General features: G+C 43.8%; 1 protein-coding gene across 7 annotated transcripts in view; it reads right to left on the bottom strand.

The window, feature by feature from the left end:
• Window positions 1-4,300: 4,300 nt before the first annotated feature.
• The window catches only part of LCLAT1 (lysocardiolipin acyltransferase 1), a 111,632-nt gene continuing 93,967 nt past the window's right edge, over window positions 4,301-21,965 (bottom strand). For all 7 annotated transcript variants that reach the window (XM_038131030.1, XM_038131029.1, XM_038131027.1 and 4 more), the window contains one exon: window positions 4,301-8,425. In XM_038131030.1, the coding sequence (XP_037986958.1) occupies window positions 7,917-8,425 (509 nt within the window). In that variant the 3' untranslated portion in view covers window positions 4,301-7,916. The remainder of the gene's footprint in view (window positions 8,426-21,965) is intronic.

Here is a 21,965-nt window from a genome sequence, read left to right as displayed (position 1 = left end):
AGCACTCCTTGCCTGCAGTGCTGTCCTCTACCTCCTGTCCTTAAATGATGCAGAAAGTCTGCTAAGGACTTTCCTGCTGGAAGGACTCAGCAGGAAGCAGCTAATGCAACCTCTCTTGTTCATCCATGGGACTGAGGTCCAACGGGTAATAAAACCACAGGCTCCTTTCTCATTAATCTCTAATTATGCTCTCTCTCACTCACAAAGCACTTTCTGTCATTAGCAGTGGAAAGCTGAGAGCCTGCCTTTAACCTTCACATGTTGTGAGGAGGCAGACCTGAACACCTTGCTGCGATTGTGCATAAAACATCTCGTTGTGCTGCTTTTCAGAGGCTCCCGGAAAAGAATCTCCCTTTCCCCAGAGCAGGCAGAAAGCAAAACCTCTAGAGGAGCACAGAGAGAGAGGCTGGAGATGTCCACTGGATGTGACACTTGGCCACAGAGTGACCACAGGATCAGGCTTGCCCTTGCCCTGCTCCAAGAGCCCTGTGATGGACCAGGGAGGCCTGAGCCAGCTGCCCTGCCCCTGGTCCTCATCCCAGTGTGGGAGTAGAGAAGGAGACCAGACTATTCCGAGAGCTTCAACACCTTAATTTAAAGCCAGGCTGGGCCTGAAGGCTGAGGCACCCCATGTTCTGAGACCACACAACATCCTTCACGTGGTGCAGGAGCAGGAACTGTGAGAGAGCAGAGGTCACAGCTGAACATCAGCTCCCAGCTGTGTCAGACAAAACCCCACCAAATCAGCAGGATGAACTCCTGGGGAGGTGGGCGTGCTGAGCACACGGTAGGGACAGGCCCAGGCAGGCCCCTGGGTTGCTGTAGGTGGAATACCTGTGTCAGCCCTCACTGCTGCTGGCAATGTGGCATTTGCTGCCATTATCCTGCACTGTCCTGCCCTTATCCCAGCCAAGGTCTCAGGGACCAGGAATAATACCTGTCCCAAATGGACTAGCAGCGCCAAACCCACAGGGGAGTGTTAGAGCCTGGTGCCAGACACAGCCCTGGCTTGCAGTGAGGGTGCCTGTGCTCTGTCCCTACGCTTGGCCCACATGACTCACAGCATCTCCGATAAGAGCACCAAGGCCACCTGAGGGCTGCTGGTCAGCAGATCCTTTCCCCGGTGCTTCTCTCTGGCTTCCCAGCTGCTGGCTGAAGCTCTGGGATCCTGTGGGATGATGCTCCATGTCCCTTTGTCCTTGTGTTGGCCATGAGGATCTCACATTCTTCGTGCAGATGAATGAGCTGGCAGGTGCCCACACCAGAGCCCAGTGTGGGGGGGAATGGGCCCAGTCCCTCTCTCCTTGTGTGGCTCTCCAGGGACAGACAGGTGCAAGGAGCCTGCAGTGTCAAGCAGTCCTCAACTCCTGCCTTGTGAACTTGGCCAGCACAGCCTGATCCATGCAGGACAGTGGCTCCAGGATCATTATTCTCCTGCTTCAAGCAACAGAGGGTGTCCCAAAACCTTCTCATCTCTTACTCCTGGGAGGGAGAGAGGAGAAGGAAGGCATAGAGGAAGAAAGGAATCGCAAAAGTTTTGTTTGCTGTCAAGAGAGGTTTAGCTCATTTCCTTTAAATGCTGGTTTTGCTCCTGCAGGGATTGGTGTTAAGGTGTGTGAGAAGCAGCATAATTTCAGATCCTGACCTGCCCATGTCCAGGACTGTGCATGTTTGTCTGATCATCAAGTGCTGGAAGGTTTCCCCGCTGTGACCTTGAGACCAACCCACTGACTGATCATTTGTGCCCATCACAAAACACCAAGAAAAGCCCTGGGAAAGTGAGGACCTTTGCTTAGGTAGCTATAAAAAGGGTACTTGAATGAAGTGAGTTCAGAGCTGAGTTTCAGAGAGCTCTTTGAGCAGCACTGGCAGGGGGTGCAAAGCTGTAGGAAGCAAACCTCGGGACCTACCAGCAGGCAGAACAACTCCACTTGAATAATTTCAGTGGATAATCAGGAAGGGAAACTAACTGTGCCAGTGGGGAGGGGGATGATGAGGCAGCTCCTTACCAGGAAGGTGAGGAAGCACCTGGCTGCCAGGCAAAACATGGATTGCATAAGGCAGCACTGTTACAAGTGATTTTGCAAGCTTCCCTGTAAAGGTGGGTAGCTTCCCAGCTGTCAGTGGGAATCTTACCGACAGTGAAGGATTATTCTATCCTTAAAGAACTCAGGGTCTTGCACAATTGCCAGCAAAAGAAGCAGGAGGAGCCATTTACATATCTTTAAGTACCGGACATCAAGTGAGAAATGTGGGCACAGAGAGGAGACAGCACCCTGAGTAGCTACAGGAACACACAGACAACTCCAATATCAGTGGACAGCCTGACAGGTAAGAACAGAGAGACTCCTAGGGCAGTCCAATGGTCCTGCTGGGAACCACCCTATGGTGGATGTTCTTTCTCTCCTCACTTTCTCAAAAGACATCTAAGTAAGCAAGTATTTTAATACAAACCTTTCCCTTCAGCCTGTAAGATAGATGACATGCTCCCAACAGCTGCACCCAGGCATTGGCAGGAGCCAACACCTTCCCTAGCACCTCTATCCTGTTATCCCAAACATTTCCCTCCTCTTTGGGTTCAATGTTAATCTACATCCCTTCCCCTGTCTGACTGGACACCCAGCTGTTCAAAGAGCAGAGCAAGACTTGAAGGAAGGGGAAGAAATAGTGCAGGGGAGCAGAGGGCAAGACCCAGCAGCGATGTGAGCGCCAGGTTACGCCTCTGCAGAAAGCCGTGCCTCCTGCTTGTCCCGCAGCATCTCCTCGTGCTCTCACACCATGCAGCAGCTCATCCTCCTCTGCCACCTGTCCCAGGGATGCAATACTGAGGCCTGAGCCCCTTTAGCTCTTCTCTGTGATAAAGCTGAAGGTGCTTCTCTGCTCCCTGAAGCTGTGGGCATAGAACCCTGAAGCTGGGGGGAAGGGGCCCTCATCTGCTCCCACAGACAAGCAAGATGGAGAGAGAAACGCAGGGAAGAGGCTGCTGACCACCAAAACCATTACACTTACCTGCACCTGCACATCTGCCTCTCTCATGCAGCCCAGCATGAAGCAACTCAGATGCAGCAAACACTCTCCCATCTTCTACTGAGAGCAGCAACGCCCACCTGAGAAACAGTCCTCCTAGACAAGACCTCCAGAAAAGGGGATGACAAACCACCTGGAGGCCCTAGTGTAGCAGAAAAAGACATCTACTTAAAGACTCGCGGCCTGTTATCAGCGCCTGGTAAAACTGCTGGCCCAGCAAGGACAGAGGCAAACTCTCTCCCTCACATACCTCAGCCCAAACCCTCCAGGGTGACAGTAACCCAGCCATGTTATAAGCACAGACCGTGCTCCCTGCTCCCAGGAGCAGTGTCTGGTTGAGATCATTTGCAGTGTGATTCAAAGTTCTTATTTCCTCAGGAAATAAGACCATTTTCCCCCATTATATGGAGCTGCAAAGGAGGGGTTTGGGACAGCTGGAGGGTGAAATAATCTTTGGCCTCCATTATTGATGTTGTCTGTAAGGACAGGTAAGACAGAGGAATACATTTTTTTATTCCATATTTGTGAGGAAACCAAGAGGAAGACACAGCCTCCTTTCTAGAGTGACAAGCCACTCATTTTGACTTTGGGGAAAGGCTTTGAATGCTCTGAGCATATACAGACATGGCCAAATATTATTTCCAGCTGCAGAAACTGCTACCAGTCTCTGTTTCTTCTTTCTGCCACAGGATACCTGCTGGAGACGTGGGAATTTCCCTCGGGCCAGCACAGCCAGGCTATTCTCTTTGGGTAATGAGGAGCTGAGAAACACAGCCCTTGTGCCTCCACACCAGATTAGCACACAAGCAATGGAGAGAGAAATCAAGGGGCCTGTGACCTGAAGTTACATTAAAGAAAGGCCCTCTAAGAATGTGAACCTTGCCATAGATGGTTTCTTGTGTCAGTAATTACATGGGAGATAACAGAATACAGCTCAAATGGAGGATTTACCCACCTATCACTACCTAAGACAAGTTATTCTTCAGCAGTCCTGGTTGAGCAGCACAGCAAGGCTGAAGCTGAGCTGTCATTCTTGCACACTCAAAGGTTTCCGTGCCTTCTTTACATGAAGAAACTGGAAGGGAGGGTAGAGCCAGACACCCCTTCCCAGCCTCCCCTGGAGAGATGGGGGGCTCTCCTCCCTCAACAGCCACAATCCATGAGTCAAGCATGGAAACAGACACCAGTCTGCCCAAGCCAGCCAGCCATATTATTGGAGACAAGGTTTGTTCCTTACAGGTTCAGTAAAAGGAAAACAGCAAAATTAAACACATGCAATGCTTTAGGTCTTTATTGTTGCTGTAGAGTAACTGGTACATGGTTAAAACATTCTAATAATATCATCAGTGAAATCTGAAAACTAAGGCTTTCTGTAGGTTTGTAGTGTCCTGGTGTTTTCTTTCACACAGTGCACATATAAAATCAAGTTATCAAAACACAGATCTTTTTTAAACAACACCGATTGATGCAACGCACAAAACTAGGAACTACATGTCCAATGATCAAGACAACACCTTACAAATCAGCTCTGGGCCTTGCAGCTTTGAAGTCAAGAGAAAAATGTCTTGGTCTGACATCCTCCTTCCCAGTTGAGCCTGGTGACACACAGAGATGGCAGGATTTCAAGCTTCTATTCAGAGCAGAGAGAAAGAAACCCCCTAATGCTGATGAGGAAACATTTGATTGAGCAAAGGGGAGCAGCATCCTTAAAGCACAGCATTGATCCCAGACAATGGATGCAAGACCCAGCAAGACCTGCAGGCCCTGCAGACAGAGCTCAGAGGGGCAGCTGCTGGGACTACAAGGGAAGGTGAACTGGGACAAACCTGCTACTGAGTGAGATGAGACCCAGTGCCAATCCAGGGCCCATGGAAGAGGGCTACGGGATTCCTGGAATACCAGCACCTTTATCCCAGCACTGAAAAAATTTCCAAGTGATTCACCCAGCACAGAATCACAGAATGATTTAGGAGAGAAAAGATCACCGAGTCCAACTGTAAACCCAGCACTGCCAAGTCCACCACTAAACCACGTCCTTAAATGCCAACTTTGTGATCTTTGAAAAGGGAGACAGGGTAGGAACAATCTCCAAGAAATCTGTATATCAGAACCTTTTCATTAAAAAGCTACATTTTCACCAGAGGGGAAAAAAGCATTCACAGAAAAATCTTCCCCCAGTTCCTTAATCACTTTTTAAACAAAAAAGCTTCTCCATTCACAAAACATTTAGTTTTTATTCAACATTTTCCCCATCCTGCATTTCTAATTGACCTGAAAAATGATGCACATAATCTAAACATCTACATCAAACACATGGAGGATTCTTCACTTACCACACTCTGCACCATGGAGCTGGGCATTGCAAACGTGACATTACCAGCTGAAAAGCAGATTATTCTTTCTCTTTGATCCAAACACATAAGGGAGGAAGATGAATTACAGATTTTGCAGGGTGTTTTTACCATATTACAGTAGGTTACATGTTTGGCTCCAGCTGGGAGGAAATCCCTTGTAAGGGTCAACGATGGATTTCATTGACTTCATTTTCAGAGCCCAAATTTAATTACACAGAGACATAAATCCTGAACTGTGCCATGACCAAGACTCACACTGGTGTTCCTGGTACATCTGGTGACACCACAAAGTTCTCTGAACGACTGAGAAAAGCGTAGCTGGTATTTTATGTCACCAACACATGGAACCTGTCATCTGAAGTCATTCCTGAAGATGATGTTAAGGCTATTGGAGTAGGCTGGCTATGGTTACTCCTGGTATGAAAGCGCAGCCGTGGCTCAGGACAGACTGGAAGAAGCCTTTTAGGTCTCCTCTGCATTAACCACAAATGAGGTTTTTAGGTTTTCCCTTGCAGTGGGTTACCTGAATGTGCAGGGTATTGGCTGAAGAGAAGACAGGCTATGGAAGTTGAAGCTGCAACCATGCCTGTGATATCACAGAACTGCTTTAAAAAAAGACCTCCTTCCACTCATGACAGTGCAACACCAGTTGTCAGGTACACAAATACAAACATGAAAAAATCATTAAGCAATATAACCCTAAATATAAACCTACCTTTATTTATTTTTAAGAAAAAAGGGATTAAAAAATTTGGAGTAAACCAGATGGCTTCAAGTACTTTCCGCGTAATAAACAATTAGTTATTATAAGCACAGATTAAAAAAGACTTATCCCTGTGCAAGGGACAGTTGAATAGAGGCTGGTGATTTGTCCAAAAATGGTCTTTAAAACAAACACATTAGACAACATGCTTAGTGTTGTAATTTAGAAGCAAACAGGTGTGTCCACCATGCCAGCCCAACACTTGAGATACGCAGCACAGTACGAGGTACATTTTGCACTCTGGACTTCCACATTTCACGGCAACGCCATTCAACAAACGGAGCCAAGCCATCTGGGTCCAGCTTAAACAAGCCCTCATGCAATAAAAAATAAATATTTAGTAAGTCAGGAAGGTTTTGCAGCAATACAATTGTTCAAGTTGTCTAAAGTTTTGGAGGTTGCAAAATAATTTAACCCGAAGACCTGAAGTATCTCCGAAGTGCTGGCAATGTTTTTGTCTTTTTCTAGGTGAGCATGAACATTACTTTTACTATATATGACAAGGGATGCACTTCAGAGTGCCTTGTCTGAGTTTAGGCCTTCAGGTTTTCTGAATGTCATGAAAATAAGGGAAAGTACCAAAAGTTGCGAAGGACGTTGAAAAAGTAATGATGTCATCAGGAAACAAAGCCAGTATGCAAAGGGAAGATGCAGCTCTTCCCTGTGCTAAGTCCAAAACTCAAACCCATCTCTTGTGCCACCAAGGAGAGAACCGTTGCATTTCAACAAGTCTGTCTGACATGCAAGGAACAAGCAGTCTTCCTGCTTATGTACATGGACACGTGAAATGCCAAAGGAAGCAATGTGAAAAACAAAATTATTACTACAAAAATTTAAAAAAAGAAAAAAGCTATCTTGCCTACTCTGAAAACTAAATAAAATGTTTTCAACCTAAGAATGTCTACAAGGATACAAGGAAGCCTTTTTTAAAAACATTTTCCAGTTACTCAGAGACAAACAGATATTTTTGCCTCTGTGAGAAAAAAATACCAATAAACCAATAAAAAAGCCAGCTCCCCTATCATGCAGCTCTGCATACTACAGTAGGACCAAGTCTCCCACAGCTAACAGGGAGACTAGAAAAGTATGAAACAGTGAGAGATAAAAACTTAGCTGCACAGGTCTATTAAATAATCAGCAAACACTTTAATGGAGGCCGAGTGAGCACTGTACTGCTTTCTGTAGTATGACACAAGACTGCAAGGCTTGAAAATCCTCCTGAGTGACCAAGCCAGAATAGTTGAATAGTTGGTAGGTTCAGTAGTGTTTGGAAAAGCTTATGCAAAAAATATTACTACAAAATAAGTTTGAGTATTTGAAATAGAAAAAAGAAACAGAACAACTCCTTCAACTTTCATCTACCATCAAAACTTACAGTTTTCCAAGTTCGGTGCTTACTTCACACCAACGTGACTCTAAAGAAATCATACATCTGCCTCTCTTTGCTGAACTGTTTGGGTTTCTACATGAAACTTCAGTGCATGTCACATTTATTAATGTCCTTATGATTGTTCAATAATCCAGCAATTTGTTTCTTAATGACAGCAGAATGCAGTTGCTAGCTGCTTGTGAGAGCAATGTCAAAATTACATTCAGAGATTAAAAACTACCATTTTCACGTGTAGCAATAACTAACATTTTTCTTTCTCTTCACAGAATCATGTGCAAATGTCTAACGATGGCGATAGTAAAAGACACTTCTCATGCAAAAATTGTTCCCTGTGCATAAAATTTGCAGGGCATCCCAAAACCACCCTTCCTCTACCCCAGAACTAATTGATTTTTACTTTCGTGTCGTGAAATTTCTGTTGCTTTTTAAAATACTGATGGCAAGCGAGTTCAATGAGTTCCAGCCCACCAAATATCTTTTGCTGCACAACAAAAAAGACGATCATGGCTGCAAAGTACCACTGTGCAAAGCTGTACAGGTAGAGCAGCGCCAGCATTCCCAGCGGGAACACTGTCCAGTAGAGGAGCGAGGCGCACTTCACCGCCAGGACCCTGAGCTCGGATTTACAGGGCGGGACAAGGCTTTGTCCAGCTGCACTGAAGCTTCTTCCACCTTCGTAGAAGTGTCGCAGTCGCTCCTCCTTCTCTTCCCAGCGCTGCCGGCACCAAAGCTGCAGCTCCTCCTTGGAAGTGGGCACTGTCTCTATGGGGTATCTCTGGACGTGGAAGTGAATCTCCTTTGGGAAGTTTCCTTTCAAAAGGTGCTTCTCTGTCTGAGGAATGTTTTGGGGGTACGCCACAGTTATGTCATGGATGGCATCGAGGTTGTCACCTAGAAGAAAGGTTTGGGGGAAAAAGATCAATACAGATGATGCAACAGTCAGAATACTAATCTGCTTCAAGACATGATTGAAAACTGTCAAAATTATGGCAGAAATCCCAGAAATCCCAGAGATACATTAACTATGCAGACTGTGTTTCATCTGCTAAAATATCTAAAGGATGAAAGGTCAAACTTTTCCCAATCATTGCCTGTTCTGAATCTGAACAAAAAGCTTTGGGAACATGATTATACACAGTACAAACTAATGCAGAATTACAATAGTAAGAGAATTAAGTCAAATGTAAAGGAGAGAAGAGGCACATCTGGTCTTGGATAACAAGAGCTGTATGTGAGTCTGATGTTCAGCCATTTGGGTAAAGGGAGCACAGCTAACCATTCAAACAGCAATTGCACTTTAGAAATTCAAGGGGCTATTGATGAAAAAAACCCCTAGTCTTCATTAGCATGCCTGATTGAGCCAACATTTTTGAAAGGATATCAGTATTGCCAAAGCAGGGCTTGCTAGAGCATCCCTGTACTAAGTGTTTTTACATTTTGCACTTTCTAAATACTGTCTTTATCCCCTAGCCTCTGAACAGACATTCTTTTTAGATTTCATAAAGTAAATTCTGCTAGTGTAAAACTGATCTAAAAATAGGCATGTAGTGCACTGGACGTTGCATAACTGCTAAGTTCTGCCAGCAGTGATTTATGTTGCTGTTTTTATTTGGCTGGCTGGCTCTGGGCAAAATAGAATTGGAGACTAAAAGCTGTCTCCAGTTGCAGCAATTGAAGACTTTTGTTCTCACAGATGATGCCACTTCTTGCAAAGATGATCAAAACCTACTCTTTAGCCCCACTCTTCATTTTCATTTCCTCTCCTTCCCTGGCATTTTTGTTTCCTTTACAGCCCTAAAAATGACAGGGCCAGAATAGAAAGTAACTTTAAAAGGCCATGTTCAAAATGATGTATCTAAAGTTCAACTCCAAATATCACAAGAGGGGGAAAAACCCTATTCAGCCTTTCAGAGTATTTTATAACTGTGCTGTCTTGAAGCAATCTCTCTTGGACAGTTTTGTGGTAGGTTACTTGGGGTTTTAAAGAGATTTATATGGCTCCTTGGAGGTCTATCAGAGCAAAACTCAATATTTCATCTTTTGTCTAGCTCTGGGATCACCTCTGAACTGAGCAGACAATCCCTGTGCTCTGCACAGGTAAAAGCTACCAGATCTCTTTCCAAGAGATGCCAAAATTGATCACGTCTTAGAAACTCAGCCCTTACAAAGGGAAATAGCTGCCAGCCTGTTGCACCTTGGCACAAAACGTTTTAGTTTTGAGAGCAGCTTGCATTTTAACTACCCTGTTCCAAATATTTCTACCATCAGATTTACAGTGATCCTGCAGAACAGACATCCATCCCTTACTTCCTGGCCCAACCAGAGGAAGGACTGTTACATAAACCTCCAAGGGCTTTCCATCTCTTACAATCTCCTTCCTTCTGATCCTCCATAGCTCCCCAGGTCTAGTGGAACATAAAACCTACACACTTTACCCCAAAAGGGAGGCTAGAAAAGTCCAGCCTTCCTGATATCTTTGCGTCAAAAAAGACTTGTATAAATGAGTTTTTGGCCAGGTAAGTTTCTTGCACATCTTGCAGTCATTCATGTCTGGGCAGCTAACCTATCAGTCTGCCAACTACATGAACTACTTGAAAAATCAAGGCTTTACACTTAAGGGCCACTGGCATACAGACCACAGGTAATAAATCATCTGATCTGCTTAAGACACAGATTTTCTGACTCTGTGCAAGCAGGACTGGCAGGACTCCCTGCACTCACATGGCTGGTCTGATGTCTCTAGCATGCAGGTGTATTTCTCCCCATGAATTCCTGATCAGAAACAGGAAAGCCTCTACTCCTTGCCTATGGATCCATAGCCTCCCCAGACAAGATACCTTCCAGCAGGGCTTCCCACCAGACTGCAGAAGGTCAAGACTACATTATGGCTCCTTAGTTAGTCACCCCAAAGAAAGCTGAAAGAGCTGCACAGAGGAGGGAGGATGTTACTGTTTCGACATTACACATGAGGAAATGGAGGCAAAGAATGATTACGTGGCCTGCTCTATATGTCCACCTGGAACCAGTATCTGCTAATTCCAGGCTGCAAGGTTCACCTATGAAAGTGTATTTTATACAAGAAGAAAAGAAACTTCAAAGGTATATTTAGCATATCTAAAAAAGCAGAAATATCAGAAAGAGAAAAGACCAGAATACCAGGTTTCATATGCAAGAGGCCCCTTGCTTGGGTCATCCATATTTAATAGCTCCACACAAATGGCAGCCTGAAGCTTTACTTCCCTGGCAAGGCAAGCTACAAGACAATCTGCTAAAAGGAAGAAAAGTCACCACAGCAGACAAAGGTAGATCATTCATGAGAAAGGGACAAAATTCCCTTAGGCTATGTTTAATCAGGCAGCTCTGTTAACTTGCATCCTTTGTGCATCTTTACTGTCTCTTTCCCTGTGAAGTTAGGCTGTTGTCTCTGCAATCTGGAGATATCTAACAACATGTGTTTCAGATCCATAGCAAACTGCCAGTCAACTAGAAAATCAAGTGATCAGAAGTGAAGACACAGGACAGTCACTGACTTAAGGATGTTTTTTCCATCTGAATTTAAAGACCTGCTTCAACAACCTGTTTCTGCTTGTTTTGAAAAAAAAATTCCTCATGGGAAACCACATCATTCTACGTCTCTGGTGGGTCAAAAAAAAAGTAAGCAAACATATCTGTTCACAACTCAGAGAAGCTAAGGAGGACAAAACACTTCTTGCAATATTTTCAGTGACATCTGAGGGATTGTCTTTATCCTGTGAGTATCCATGACCCCATGAGGAAGGAATGAAGGTCAAAGGAAATCAAATAATGTTCAGAGATTTGCATCTGAAATCTAATTAAGCTAAGAAACTGCTATTTAGGCTAAAATGTCAGGCAGGTAGCCCAGCTCCTCAGGACAAAGAGAAACACCAATTTCAGTAGCTATACAGTTCCATGACTTTCTTCCTGCAGTAGTAGAACTATGTATCCTTTGAACCCAAGAATGATATTTTGTCCTATGTTTTATAAGAGCACCTCAGAAAAAGGAAAGCTTACTGCAGTGCTCAGGAGTGAATATAAAGTTTATTTCTAACTATTGTTAAGTGGCTGTAAACTGCACAACATGCAGATGATGATTAATCCATGTGGCAGTCTCCATTTTGGGATGACAAAATGCCTCAAAAGCACTATTCTTCAACTTACTGAACTTTCTGTGCCCAATCAAAGTTATTTATATTCCATCTCTGTTGATACACGACATTACTTCAGGCAATTACAATGCACAGCTGGTTGCTTTGGGCACTGGACTCAGAGGTGGCACAGGGAGAACTTGACCAGGCTCAGGACCAGAACACCAGCATCAGAGAAAGACACGTTTTTTAAAAAAACACTTCCAAGGAAAAATGAGGACGTTTTCTTTCACTGTACCAGTTGTTCAATCAGAATTTTTATCCTGCAGCATCTGGTAGCCCCATACAGCTCAGTTTCTGCAACTCCCTGCCCCAGCAAACCTGAGCACACATTCCCAATATGCTCACACACAATACATGTGCACTATACACTGACACAGCCAGCCAGCATCTTTTATCTCATCACTTATCATAAAACTTTACATCCAAGAGCCTCTTACTAATTCCAGGGGAAAAAACCCAGCTTGAATGCAAAAGGCAGGATTAAATGATTTTCAGCTTCCTTCAAACACATTCACAAAGAGAATATTGCAGTGCAGCTGCAATTGGAGACAACTACCAGAGGTGAAGCTCAGCCCTACAGCACAATCCCAAGTAAGTGGGATAGACCAAGCCCCTGGTCCTGGATGGATGGATGGATGGATGGATTGATGGATGGATGGATGGATGGATGGATGGATGGATGGACGGATGGACCCATTCCCTGTGCCAGAACTTTGCTTGGGAGCTCAAGCACAGTCTGTTCCTCAGTTCTGACTCACACCAACCACAAGGACACTTGCTTGCTCCTACCCAGCGATGCTGAGCAAGCTCACTTTGAGACAAAGGGATCTGTACAAACCAGGGCCAAAATAATGACTCAGAACAGGAGCTCTGAAAGCCAAAATGATCACCAGTGAGCTAAAAAAGAGCATGGCCTCAAGGCAAATCCATGCAATGAACTGCTCAGACTCTCAGCAGCCTCAAAGGTGAATTCAAGTCTCCTTGGCATTAACAGGGGTGGCTATTACCCATTTCCATCCCTACCAAGGATCTCAGCAGCCCTAATTTGTCCTACTTTGGTCCTACATTGACATTCCATTACACCTCACAAGGATTACACTGGCTCTTTCCCTGCTCTGATCCAGATGCTATTCTTAACCAGGGTACATCACAGAACAGCAGCTGATGAGCTGCTGAGCCATCACAGGGAAAGGCACATGGAGATGCTCTCACAACAGAATATTCATTCTTAAATTAAGCTGCTCTGTTGAAAGTGGGACCTATATGTGAGGCCCTTGTCCATCCTACCTCCCAGCTCAATATAACTGCTTTCTGTTGCAAAGTGACATAACCTGCCCCTTCATTGCACAGCTCCAGATATTTCATGAATTTCTAGGTTTCCATTAAACACTGGCTGTTGCTCACCCACCCATGCCTTAATATCCTCCACCCTATTTACATTTCCTTAGGAAACCCGATAGGAGGAGGCTTGGCACTTCTGTAAATAAACTGATCAGCAAGATAATCAAAGAAAAGATGGAAACGAGTAGAAGAAAACTTGTCAGGTTATACAATATCTGAATATTTTATGTTAGCCTTAAACACAGATAGACTTTTGGACATTAAAACAAAAGCCATCTAAAACTGCTTACTGGGAAATATTACTGTCTTGGCTCACGAGATTTGAGTGATTTTTCTTTGAGAACACAGTATCAGGAGGGAGCAGCTTCAAGGATTTATAGTTCCTCCTGGGAAGTATCATGCTTGTGAGGTTTTAAAACTTCAGGCAGCCCTCTTTAAAGCAGCAGTGTCAGCTGGGGTTAATCTAAATCACTTTCAACTCAGTAGTTATTAGAAATCTTTTTTGTGTAAGTGTAGCAATCAAATAAGCAAACAAAAAAAAAGACAGAATGATAATGCTGCTTTGATTAACAGAGAAGAGCGATCCTGCATACCAATTATTTCTATACCTATCTGATTTTCCACTGGCATTGTGATACAAGGAGAGAGGGAGCCCTTCCATTTGCTGACACTAAGGAGTTAAGGACACTGCACCTCTGGTCCCTGAGGGTGGGAGCCAGGGGAAAGGACAGCTCTGTCTGCTTTCTGCTACCCAGCAGGAAGGAAATGTGCTCTGGGTGCTGCATACAGAAATAGAGGACTACTGGGATCCCATACCAGGTACCTCCAGCTCAGATAGTACAAAGACCAAGAGATGTAAGGACATCCTCATGGCTATCAGCAACCGTTACATGTGCTTAATTCTGCTGCTAAATACATTTAAATCACAAAGTTTTGCAGCCTGATGCTACATCTCATTAATATGTAAACAATACCACTAACTGAAGCTGCTGAGAGGGTGGTGGTGGTGGGGAAGGAGATCCAATTTGACTTTGAAATCTCTCTAAGTACCTCATTTAATTATTCTAAGACCAGACTGGAATGTTATCATCATCTAATCTGATCTCCCAAATGACACAGGAGTTTATGCAGAATGCTTTTGGTTCTGCCATGGGATGTGGTGAGACAGGCAGCCCGCACTGCCCTAAAGCTTTTACCATGAGACAAGCAGTTCCCCTAATTAATCAGGGGGGTGTGCATGTGTCTGTGTGCATTATTTTTGTACTTCTACTTCCTGACCACGTAACTTGGCTAAATTAGAAACCTGTCTGCTCACAGAGGTAAGTGGTGGTATGATCTGTAAACCTCAGAAGTTGCTCCTGAACAAACTAAACCTATTTAATTGCTGAGATCTCAATATGAAACATGGCTTTTAAAGCTCAAACCCCTTCAGTAGCTCTCTGAATCTCTTCCAGTATTTCAATATACTTTTCAAAGCAGGGGTGCAGGAACCAGTACAATTTTCCAAAATGGCCTCACTAAGTCCATACACAGGCATCTAGTACTAACATTTCTACTTGCTTCTTGTTTTTCCACTCTTACCTGTGACAGGGCCTGAGATTCTTGCACCTCAGGCTGGTGTCTGCTAATTGGCTCAACCAGCTCCATCCTGGGCTGCAGCCCAAGCAGTGTGACCAGCATGTCCAGGGAGGGGTTTCTCTCCCTCTGCTCCGCTCTAGTGAGACCCCACCTGGAGTGCTGCATCCAGTTCTGGGATCCCCAGCATTAGAAAGACATGGGCCTGTTGGACTAAGGCCAGCAGAGGCCACGAAGATGCTCAGAGTGCTGGAACATCTCTGCTACAGATAGGCTGAAAGAGTTGGGGTTGTTCAGCCTGGAGAAGAGCCCTGTGGAGACCTTAGAGCACCTTCCAATAGCTATGGGGGGCTACAAGAGAGCTGGAGAGGCATTTTTTACAAGATATGTAGTGACAGGACAAAAAAGAATGGCTTTAAAGCTTTAAAGTGAAGGAGGGTAGGGTTAGATTAGATACTAAGAAGAAATTTCTTACTGTGGGGGTGGTGAGGCACTGGCTCACATTGGCCCAATGAAGCTGCGGATGCCCTAACACTTGAAGTGTTCAAGGCCAGGCTGGATGGGGACTGGAGAAACCTGATCTAGGAAGGTGTCCCTGCCCATGGCAGAGGGCTTAGAACCCAATGATCTTTAAGGTCCCTTCCAACCCAAACCATTCTACGATTTTATGATTCACATTTATTGCTTGAACACATCTCTCCCCTTGCCCTCTCCATCGATAAATTAATTAGGAGGACTGCAGTTAATCCTGTCAGCTCCCTTCCTCCTCTCCAGACCAAATCAGATGGTTTAATATGGAGTAGTCCAGTTATGCTATAAGAAGTCAGTACTGTGTTAAGTACTCTTGACCTAAGAGCAGGTCAAGAAGTATCTTATCCTGATCTGCACGTTAAGATGTATCAAGTGCTAAACTGATCCTTAGTTTGTGGATTAAACTGGACAAAAATGCTGGGCACGGGAATTGAAGCAAAACACAGAAGATTTAACTAGGAATTATTGCAAGCATTGTTTACACAGCTGTGCTTTACAAGATACATGCAAATATGGGTCGTGCTGGTGGATTTCATGTGTTTCAGGACAGCTTACAGCCTCCACTAAGGTTTCAGTGATAAAACTCAGCCTTACCACCTCTCCAGACTTAAGGGCCTCTGACCCTGCTGCTGTCAAAGTCACAGCCAGCTGGTTTGAAACATCTCACGTGGCTTCTGTCAACACAAACCCATTATTGACTTCAGGAACCAAGGCTGCCTGTTAAAAGAGGAATGAATCTCCGTGCAGATGAAGGAAGGATGTGCACGGGAAAGGGGGGATCCAGCCACGGCAACAGGGAATGATCCAGTGGCTCTATCCACAAGACTGCCCAGGAGCTGCTGCTCCTCAGTCTTCCCTCTCTGACTCTAAAGGGTTATTTTACAAATTGCAAAGGAAAAGCTGGTCGAGCTATAAATAAAACATAAAAATATGTGGAGAGAAAGGAATGAAGGGATAAAAGGGTTGGAATAACAAGTTATTTTCAGTCACTGGAGATGACCAGGCAAAACTGACTCACCACTCTTTACTCTATCATTCCCAAACTATATTTATCAAATCCAGATAACAAACATGCCATGTTTATTCCCTCGCCTGCATATCTGCTCTCTCCCAACCTCCCCTGCTACAAGTCTTCTTGACACACACATATGGGATTTGGTTTTCACAGGTATGTTACAAGTTAGGTAGAAGACATTGCTGTTTCTAGGCTTATAGGACACCACTGGTTTTTCAAACAGAAAAATGATGTTTTATGTAACAGAAAGACACTGACACACTGGTATGCAACTTTCCAACTCCTCTGAGCTCAAACATGCATTTCCTGGCAAACAGCCAACCAGCTCAGACGAGAATCACAATTCTGCTTGAAATGAAGATAATCTGCTACACTTCAGTGAAATCTTTTCAAAAAACATCATGTGTACTCTACCATGTTACAATAAGATGTCTTGCTAGGCAGGCAAATGTACCAAAATTAGGAAATGGCTGAGTTATTTTTATTTTTAAGAAATGCTAAACTAGTCATACAGGTATTTCTGGAAAGCTAAGTATCATTACAATTAAGCAAAAATAAGACACCAGATACTCTTAAAAATAAATCATACACAGACATATAGAGCTTATTTTTATCTATAAAATAACAGACTATTCACCTAATTTTTCTGTCACTTGTTGGGCATTTCAAATCCTAACTGAGAATCTGGGAAAGAAATAATCCACCCCTGTATAAATGTACATTTCTTTGCTGTCTACTTGAATGGACAATCTCTCTCCAATGCAGACGAAACTAAGCATCAATCTCTACAACAGAAAACACATTCCTATTTGAGGTAATCCAGTTCTACCAGAATCCAGCTGTTGTATCTGCAATTTCCACTGCCATTTCTGACTGGTCTCAGTGAGTTAACAGTAAAGCAAAATGCTCTGGAACAGTTTACATACACAACTGTCATACCAATGATGCTCAACATTGCAGGATGTTACTGCTAGGTAAACAATGGAGCTGGCTTAAACCCTGGAATTTTTGTAGAAGAAAAGTGGTATATTTTTAAAGATGCAAGCAGTAGCAGTGTGTATAAACTGCCATGCTGTAGTACAACAGCATACAAAGGCTTTTGGGATGCCAATTAAAATACAAGGGTTCAAGAGGTTATACCTCTTATTATTACTCCCAATCTCCCTGCTCCTCTTATTAGATGTTATTTAATTCCCTCAATTCTTCCAAAACCCTTGCTCATACTCTTTTCAAATGCTTCTATCTCTTTTCTATACTTTTAGGATTTGTCAGCATGTAAAGTAGGAATTTTCTCATAATTTTTAATCATTGCCCTAAATAAACATTTTGCCCAACCTGCAGACTGAGATTGCAACTTATTTTGAGCCTTGTCTTTGGTAAAGTCACTACAAAATCAGTGTGAGTCACTGTGAGTAGAGGAAACTAATTCACCACAGATACTCAGGAGGAAACAGCTGTGGCAGTTCTTGCTTGATAATCAACAGATCAAAGTGCACCCCATCTCCTCGGAAATGCCAAGGATTCTTGCTGTCCATCAGCCCTCACTTCAGGCTAGTGGAAGGATGGCGCTATGAATAGCATAACACCATCCACCACTGTACTGCAACAGTAGCAATAAGAAAATAAATGATGGCTGTTAGAGAAAAGACATTTTATTCTTGGCTTCTAGCACATAACAACTCTTCTTTTCTATAATTCAGATATAAAGGTCAGCTTCCTTTCCTTACCTTACTCTGTGTTTCTCCCTTTTCCAGTCGCTACAGATGAGTACCCTTTCCTCAATTCAATGCACTTTGCTGTCTGTCCTCACTACCCACAACCAACCGCTAGAGAGAACTCTTCAGCTGTGCACTGACCTGACGCTGCCTCCAACCCTGCCCCTTCAGACCGTCCCAGGCATCGCTCTCAGCCTTCAGCAGCCCCAGGAAGAGCAATCAGGAATTGGGGCGACTCTGATTCCATGCAATATGACAGACTGGCTGGATGATATATCCAGTACTATTACATTTGGGATACATGAAACTGAAAATGCATTTTGAGATATTTGATATTACAAATACGGCCCATCCCAAACCAAAACACTAAATGGAAACGTACCCTGAACCAAAAATAGAGTATGAACTGGATATTGAAAAAAACACCTGCTAGATGCCACCTCAAATATTTGTATGGAGTGCTTTTGCAGATGTCCTGAGCCGATCTCTTGCACGCCTCACCGATTAGTGCTATTGCCATTCTTGGTCACAGTGGTTTGTTTTCATTTCTGTGTACAAAGCAGGAGGAATGCAGAACAGCACCAGCAGCCCCACGAGAGGCATAATTTCGGCACACAGAAAATAGTGATGCTTATAAGCTCTCTCCAATGGATACATACACTAAAGCCGTATCAAAGCTTCAGTTTAACCTTGATTTTGAAACCCAGGACAAGGATTTTGCTCGGAAAACATTTCATTCTCTGCTGTTAGAAGAACTTCTGTCAGGAGCATCTGTTTTATTATCTGAATTTTCAGCTGAGGCACATTTACATAGAAATGAGCTCATCTACACATCTCAGGGAGAGAAAACGGTTTGGGGTAGAAAAGCACTCAGGTTTCAACTCAGCAGCAAAGCCCTCGTCATGAAAGAGTCAAGAAAACACAGTCTCTAACATACTTTATTCTTCCCTTCTTTATTGTAACCCTCTAGATGTAACTTAGCCCTTTGAAATTCAACTCTAATGCTGCTAATTCAATTTCCATGTTTTTTTTCCACTGCTGGCTGACCACACAAACCATAGAGCCCCCTGAAACAAGAGTCTACAGCACAACACAAAACAGGCATTTAGACCCATGGCTACCTGCACCAAGATATGAACTTATAGCTCCCAATCCCCTGGTGCTAAAACAGTTTCCACCAGACCATGATACACAGAAGTGAACAAATCTTGTTAAATTTAATCAGCCCAGTACTTGGGGGAGCCATCTTAATCAGAAAGGGATTTAATGAAAAGCCGCAACGCCAATGAATACTCTTTAATTACGACTGACTAATATTTATCCACAAAGAGGAATTTGTTTCAGGATTAGTCTGAGACCTGGAAGAAGCCAAAGACATCAATTTAATAATGGAATGCCTAATTAAAGTATAATGGAAACCTAATTGTGATATACTGCTTTGTAGCGCACATGATTTATTTAGAACAATTGCTTTTCACTGGGCTCATTAGGGAAAGTTAAACAAAACACGATAGCAAAAAAAGAAGTGGGAAAAACAGACACACTGGAACTTCCAAGATGATTATAATCAACTGATGAAAGACAGTGACATATTTGTCAGATAAAACACTGCCATCCCTCCGCAGGCTGTGATTAAACTTTCTAAAGAGGATAATGATTATATAGTTTCTTTCCTCCCTCATGACACAGGATCAGACCCAAACCCCATTGTAGCTACTTGGTGGAGCTCCTCTGATGGAAATGAGCCATAACATTGAGGAGTCCAATGGCCTTTGGATCCTCCTCATGCAGAGAAGCCTCACATAACACAAGCACCCTCCCAGCTACTATGGAAGGAGAAAGGAAAACCAGTGCAGACCCCTCCAGCCCTTCCCACCTGTAGGAACTGACTGCAGGACTGACTGTTCCTGATCAGGATGCATTTCTTTAAGAAGGGATGGCCTTACAGGTACCCATGGAACATAACTGAATGTCTCCTATTTTTTTTTTCTAAAAAAAAAAAAAAAAAGCTGCCCAATCCACTCTTCTTGCAAAACCCAACATCATCCTGATGGCATCCTGGTGGCACTAGCATGGCGGTCCCCACAGAACACTGGGCTAGTTGCTACTCCTCCCTTCACTCAAGCCAAGGTGAAGGACATGAGCTGTTTATCCTGCAGCACATTTCTAGAGTGTCAGAGCAAACAGTGTTTCTTCCCTTCACTGGTGAAATGGTAGGAAAACTGAAGGAAGTGCTCCTCTACCCAGCGGTACCCTGCAGAAAACAGACATAGGGAAGTCCAGGAGCAAATGAGCTTCCTCTGACAGTGACTGCTGGAAGCACTGAACAATTCTCTCAGCTCAGTTATGGTGATGTGAGAATGGCTGTACCAACAGAAACTGTCATGATAATGCCACAGAAAAGATAAAGGGATGCTCCATACCACAGGATGTGTGAAAACACAGTACACCATGGCCTTACAGATGCATGAGGGATTGCAGCAATTTTAAATGCACAGCAACAAAAATATCTGTTTCCAGTGATAAAACAATTTGCTAATGTTTTTTCCCAACTACTGCTATTCATAGAGATGCTTGGAAGAATTACACTGAAGTCAATTCCTTGAATGAAAAGGAACAAAGACTGCTGGGAGTGCCTGGATAGTCATTCCTGTGCTGAGACGGAAGGTGAATTTTGGGCACCCGTCTTGTACTTCCACATGTGTGGTGCTGTCAGTCTGCCAGCCAGAGAAGTAAAAACTGAATTCCTTTTGCAAGGACAGCGAAAGAGTCAGATACAGGCCAGTGGTGCATCTTCAGATCTGGTTTCAATGTCACAAGAACAAGACTGAGAGAGGCCATTTATCCCAGTATGCAATGGCCCAACACTGACCCAATGTGCTTCTCTGCTCAAGGCACTGTGCTCTGCACCTTCGTATTAAAGATGAGTACAGCAGTGGTCTGATTTTTATACTGATCAGAAGGCAAACCCATGCTGGCAGCTGAAGTCACAGATGAGAAATGTGGTAAATCCTTCTTGTAGAGGCATCTTTGAACAGAAGTCTAAAATTGGTTTCCTAAAAACATCTGCTATAAACTTCCATTTCTGAACTCCAGTGGAACATTTAACTCCATTGGCACTGCATGCTAGAAAGCTCTGAAAGCACTCATCACTAATGTTTTTAACATTGCTTTTTAACACAAATATGAGTATGTACATAACTAAACCACAATGAATAGAATCAACTTAGGCAGTTGAATTTATTTCATAGGAATTACAGAAACAAATGGCCTGCAATTTAAAAAGCCCATTGTTGTCAGTACACAATTGTTTTCCTTAAATATTTTAACTCAAGGAAAAATGTAGCCCCCTAAATTTCACACAGTGCATGGAAAGGACAACGCTTAATTAAAAGGAGAAACTGTGTGTCACAACAGAAAATCCTTCTGAGCAATGTTTTCCACTAATACTCTTTGCTACACCTAACACAGTTGAGTTCAGAAACAGTTTCCCTCAAAACCACCCGAACAATCATTTCACCTGCATGTTGCTCCCCTAAGGCTTACCACTGAAAGCACAGAAGGCATCACAAAAATCTTCATTCCACAGCTTCCTCCACTGGGAGATCCAAAGGTGTACAGAACAGCAAACAGATGGGAAACACTCACACTGGGAGGACATCCCAGAAAACTCCATGTTTCTCTGCAGAACATTGCTATTTTCCCTCAAGTGCTCCTGAACATAACCCTGTTCACTGCAAACAACATTTAGCCTTGCTAAATTCTGCCTCAGTGCCCATGGACAAGCTACACACCATCTGCACAGCCTTCAGGGGAAGTCTGCTATTCCCACTCATATTTGGCCTATGGACACAAACAGCTGCGGAGGGCTTCAGACAGGAGGGAGAGGACAAGAGACCTCCTGGACACCACTGAACACACCAACATCTCTGCTCTGGAGGAATGAGAGCCAAGGAAGAGACCCAGCCATGGGCTGATGTAAAACTCTCAATTGCCTGCAGGAAGGCTCTGCTGTGGTACAGCACGATGTCTTCACCAGTCAGGTGCAAATGGATGTCTCCCATGTTCCATCCCAGTGGGAAGGG

This window comes from Motacilla alba, chromosome 3, assembly GCF_015832195.1.
Source record: "Motacilla alba alba isolate MOTALB_02 chromosome 3, Motacilla_alba_V1.0_pri, whole genome shotgun sequence".
NCBI lineage: Eukaryota > Metazoa > Chordata > Aves > Passeriformes > Motacillidae > Motacilla > Motacilla alba.
This window is presented reverse-complemented; position numbering and strand designations above follow the sequence as displayed.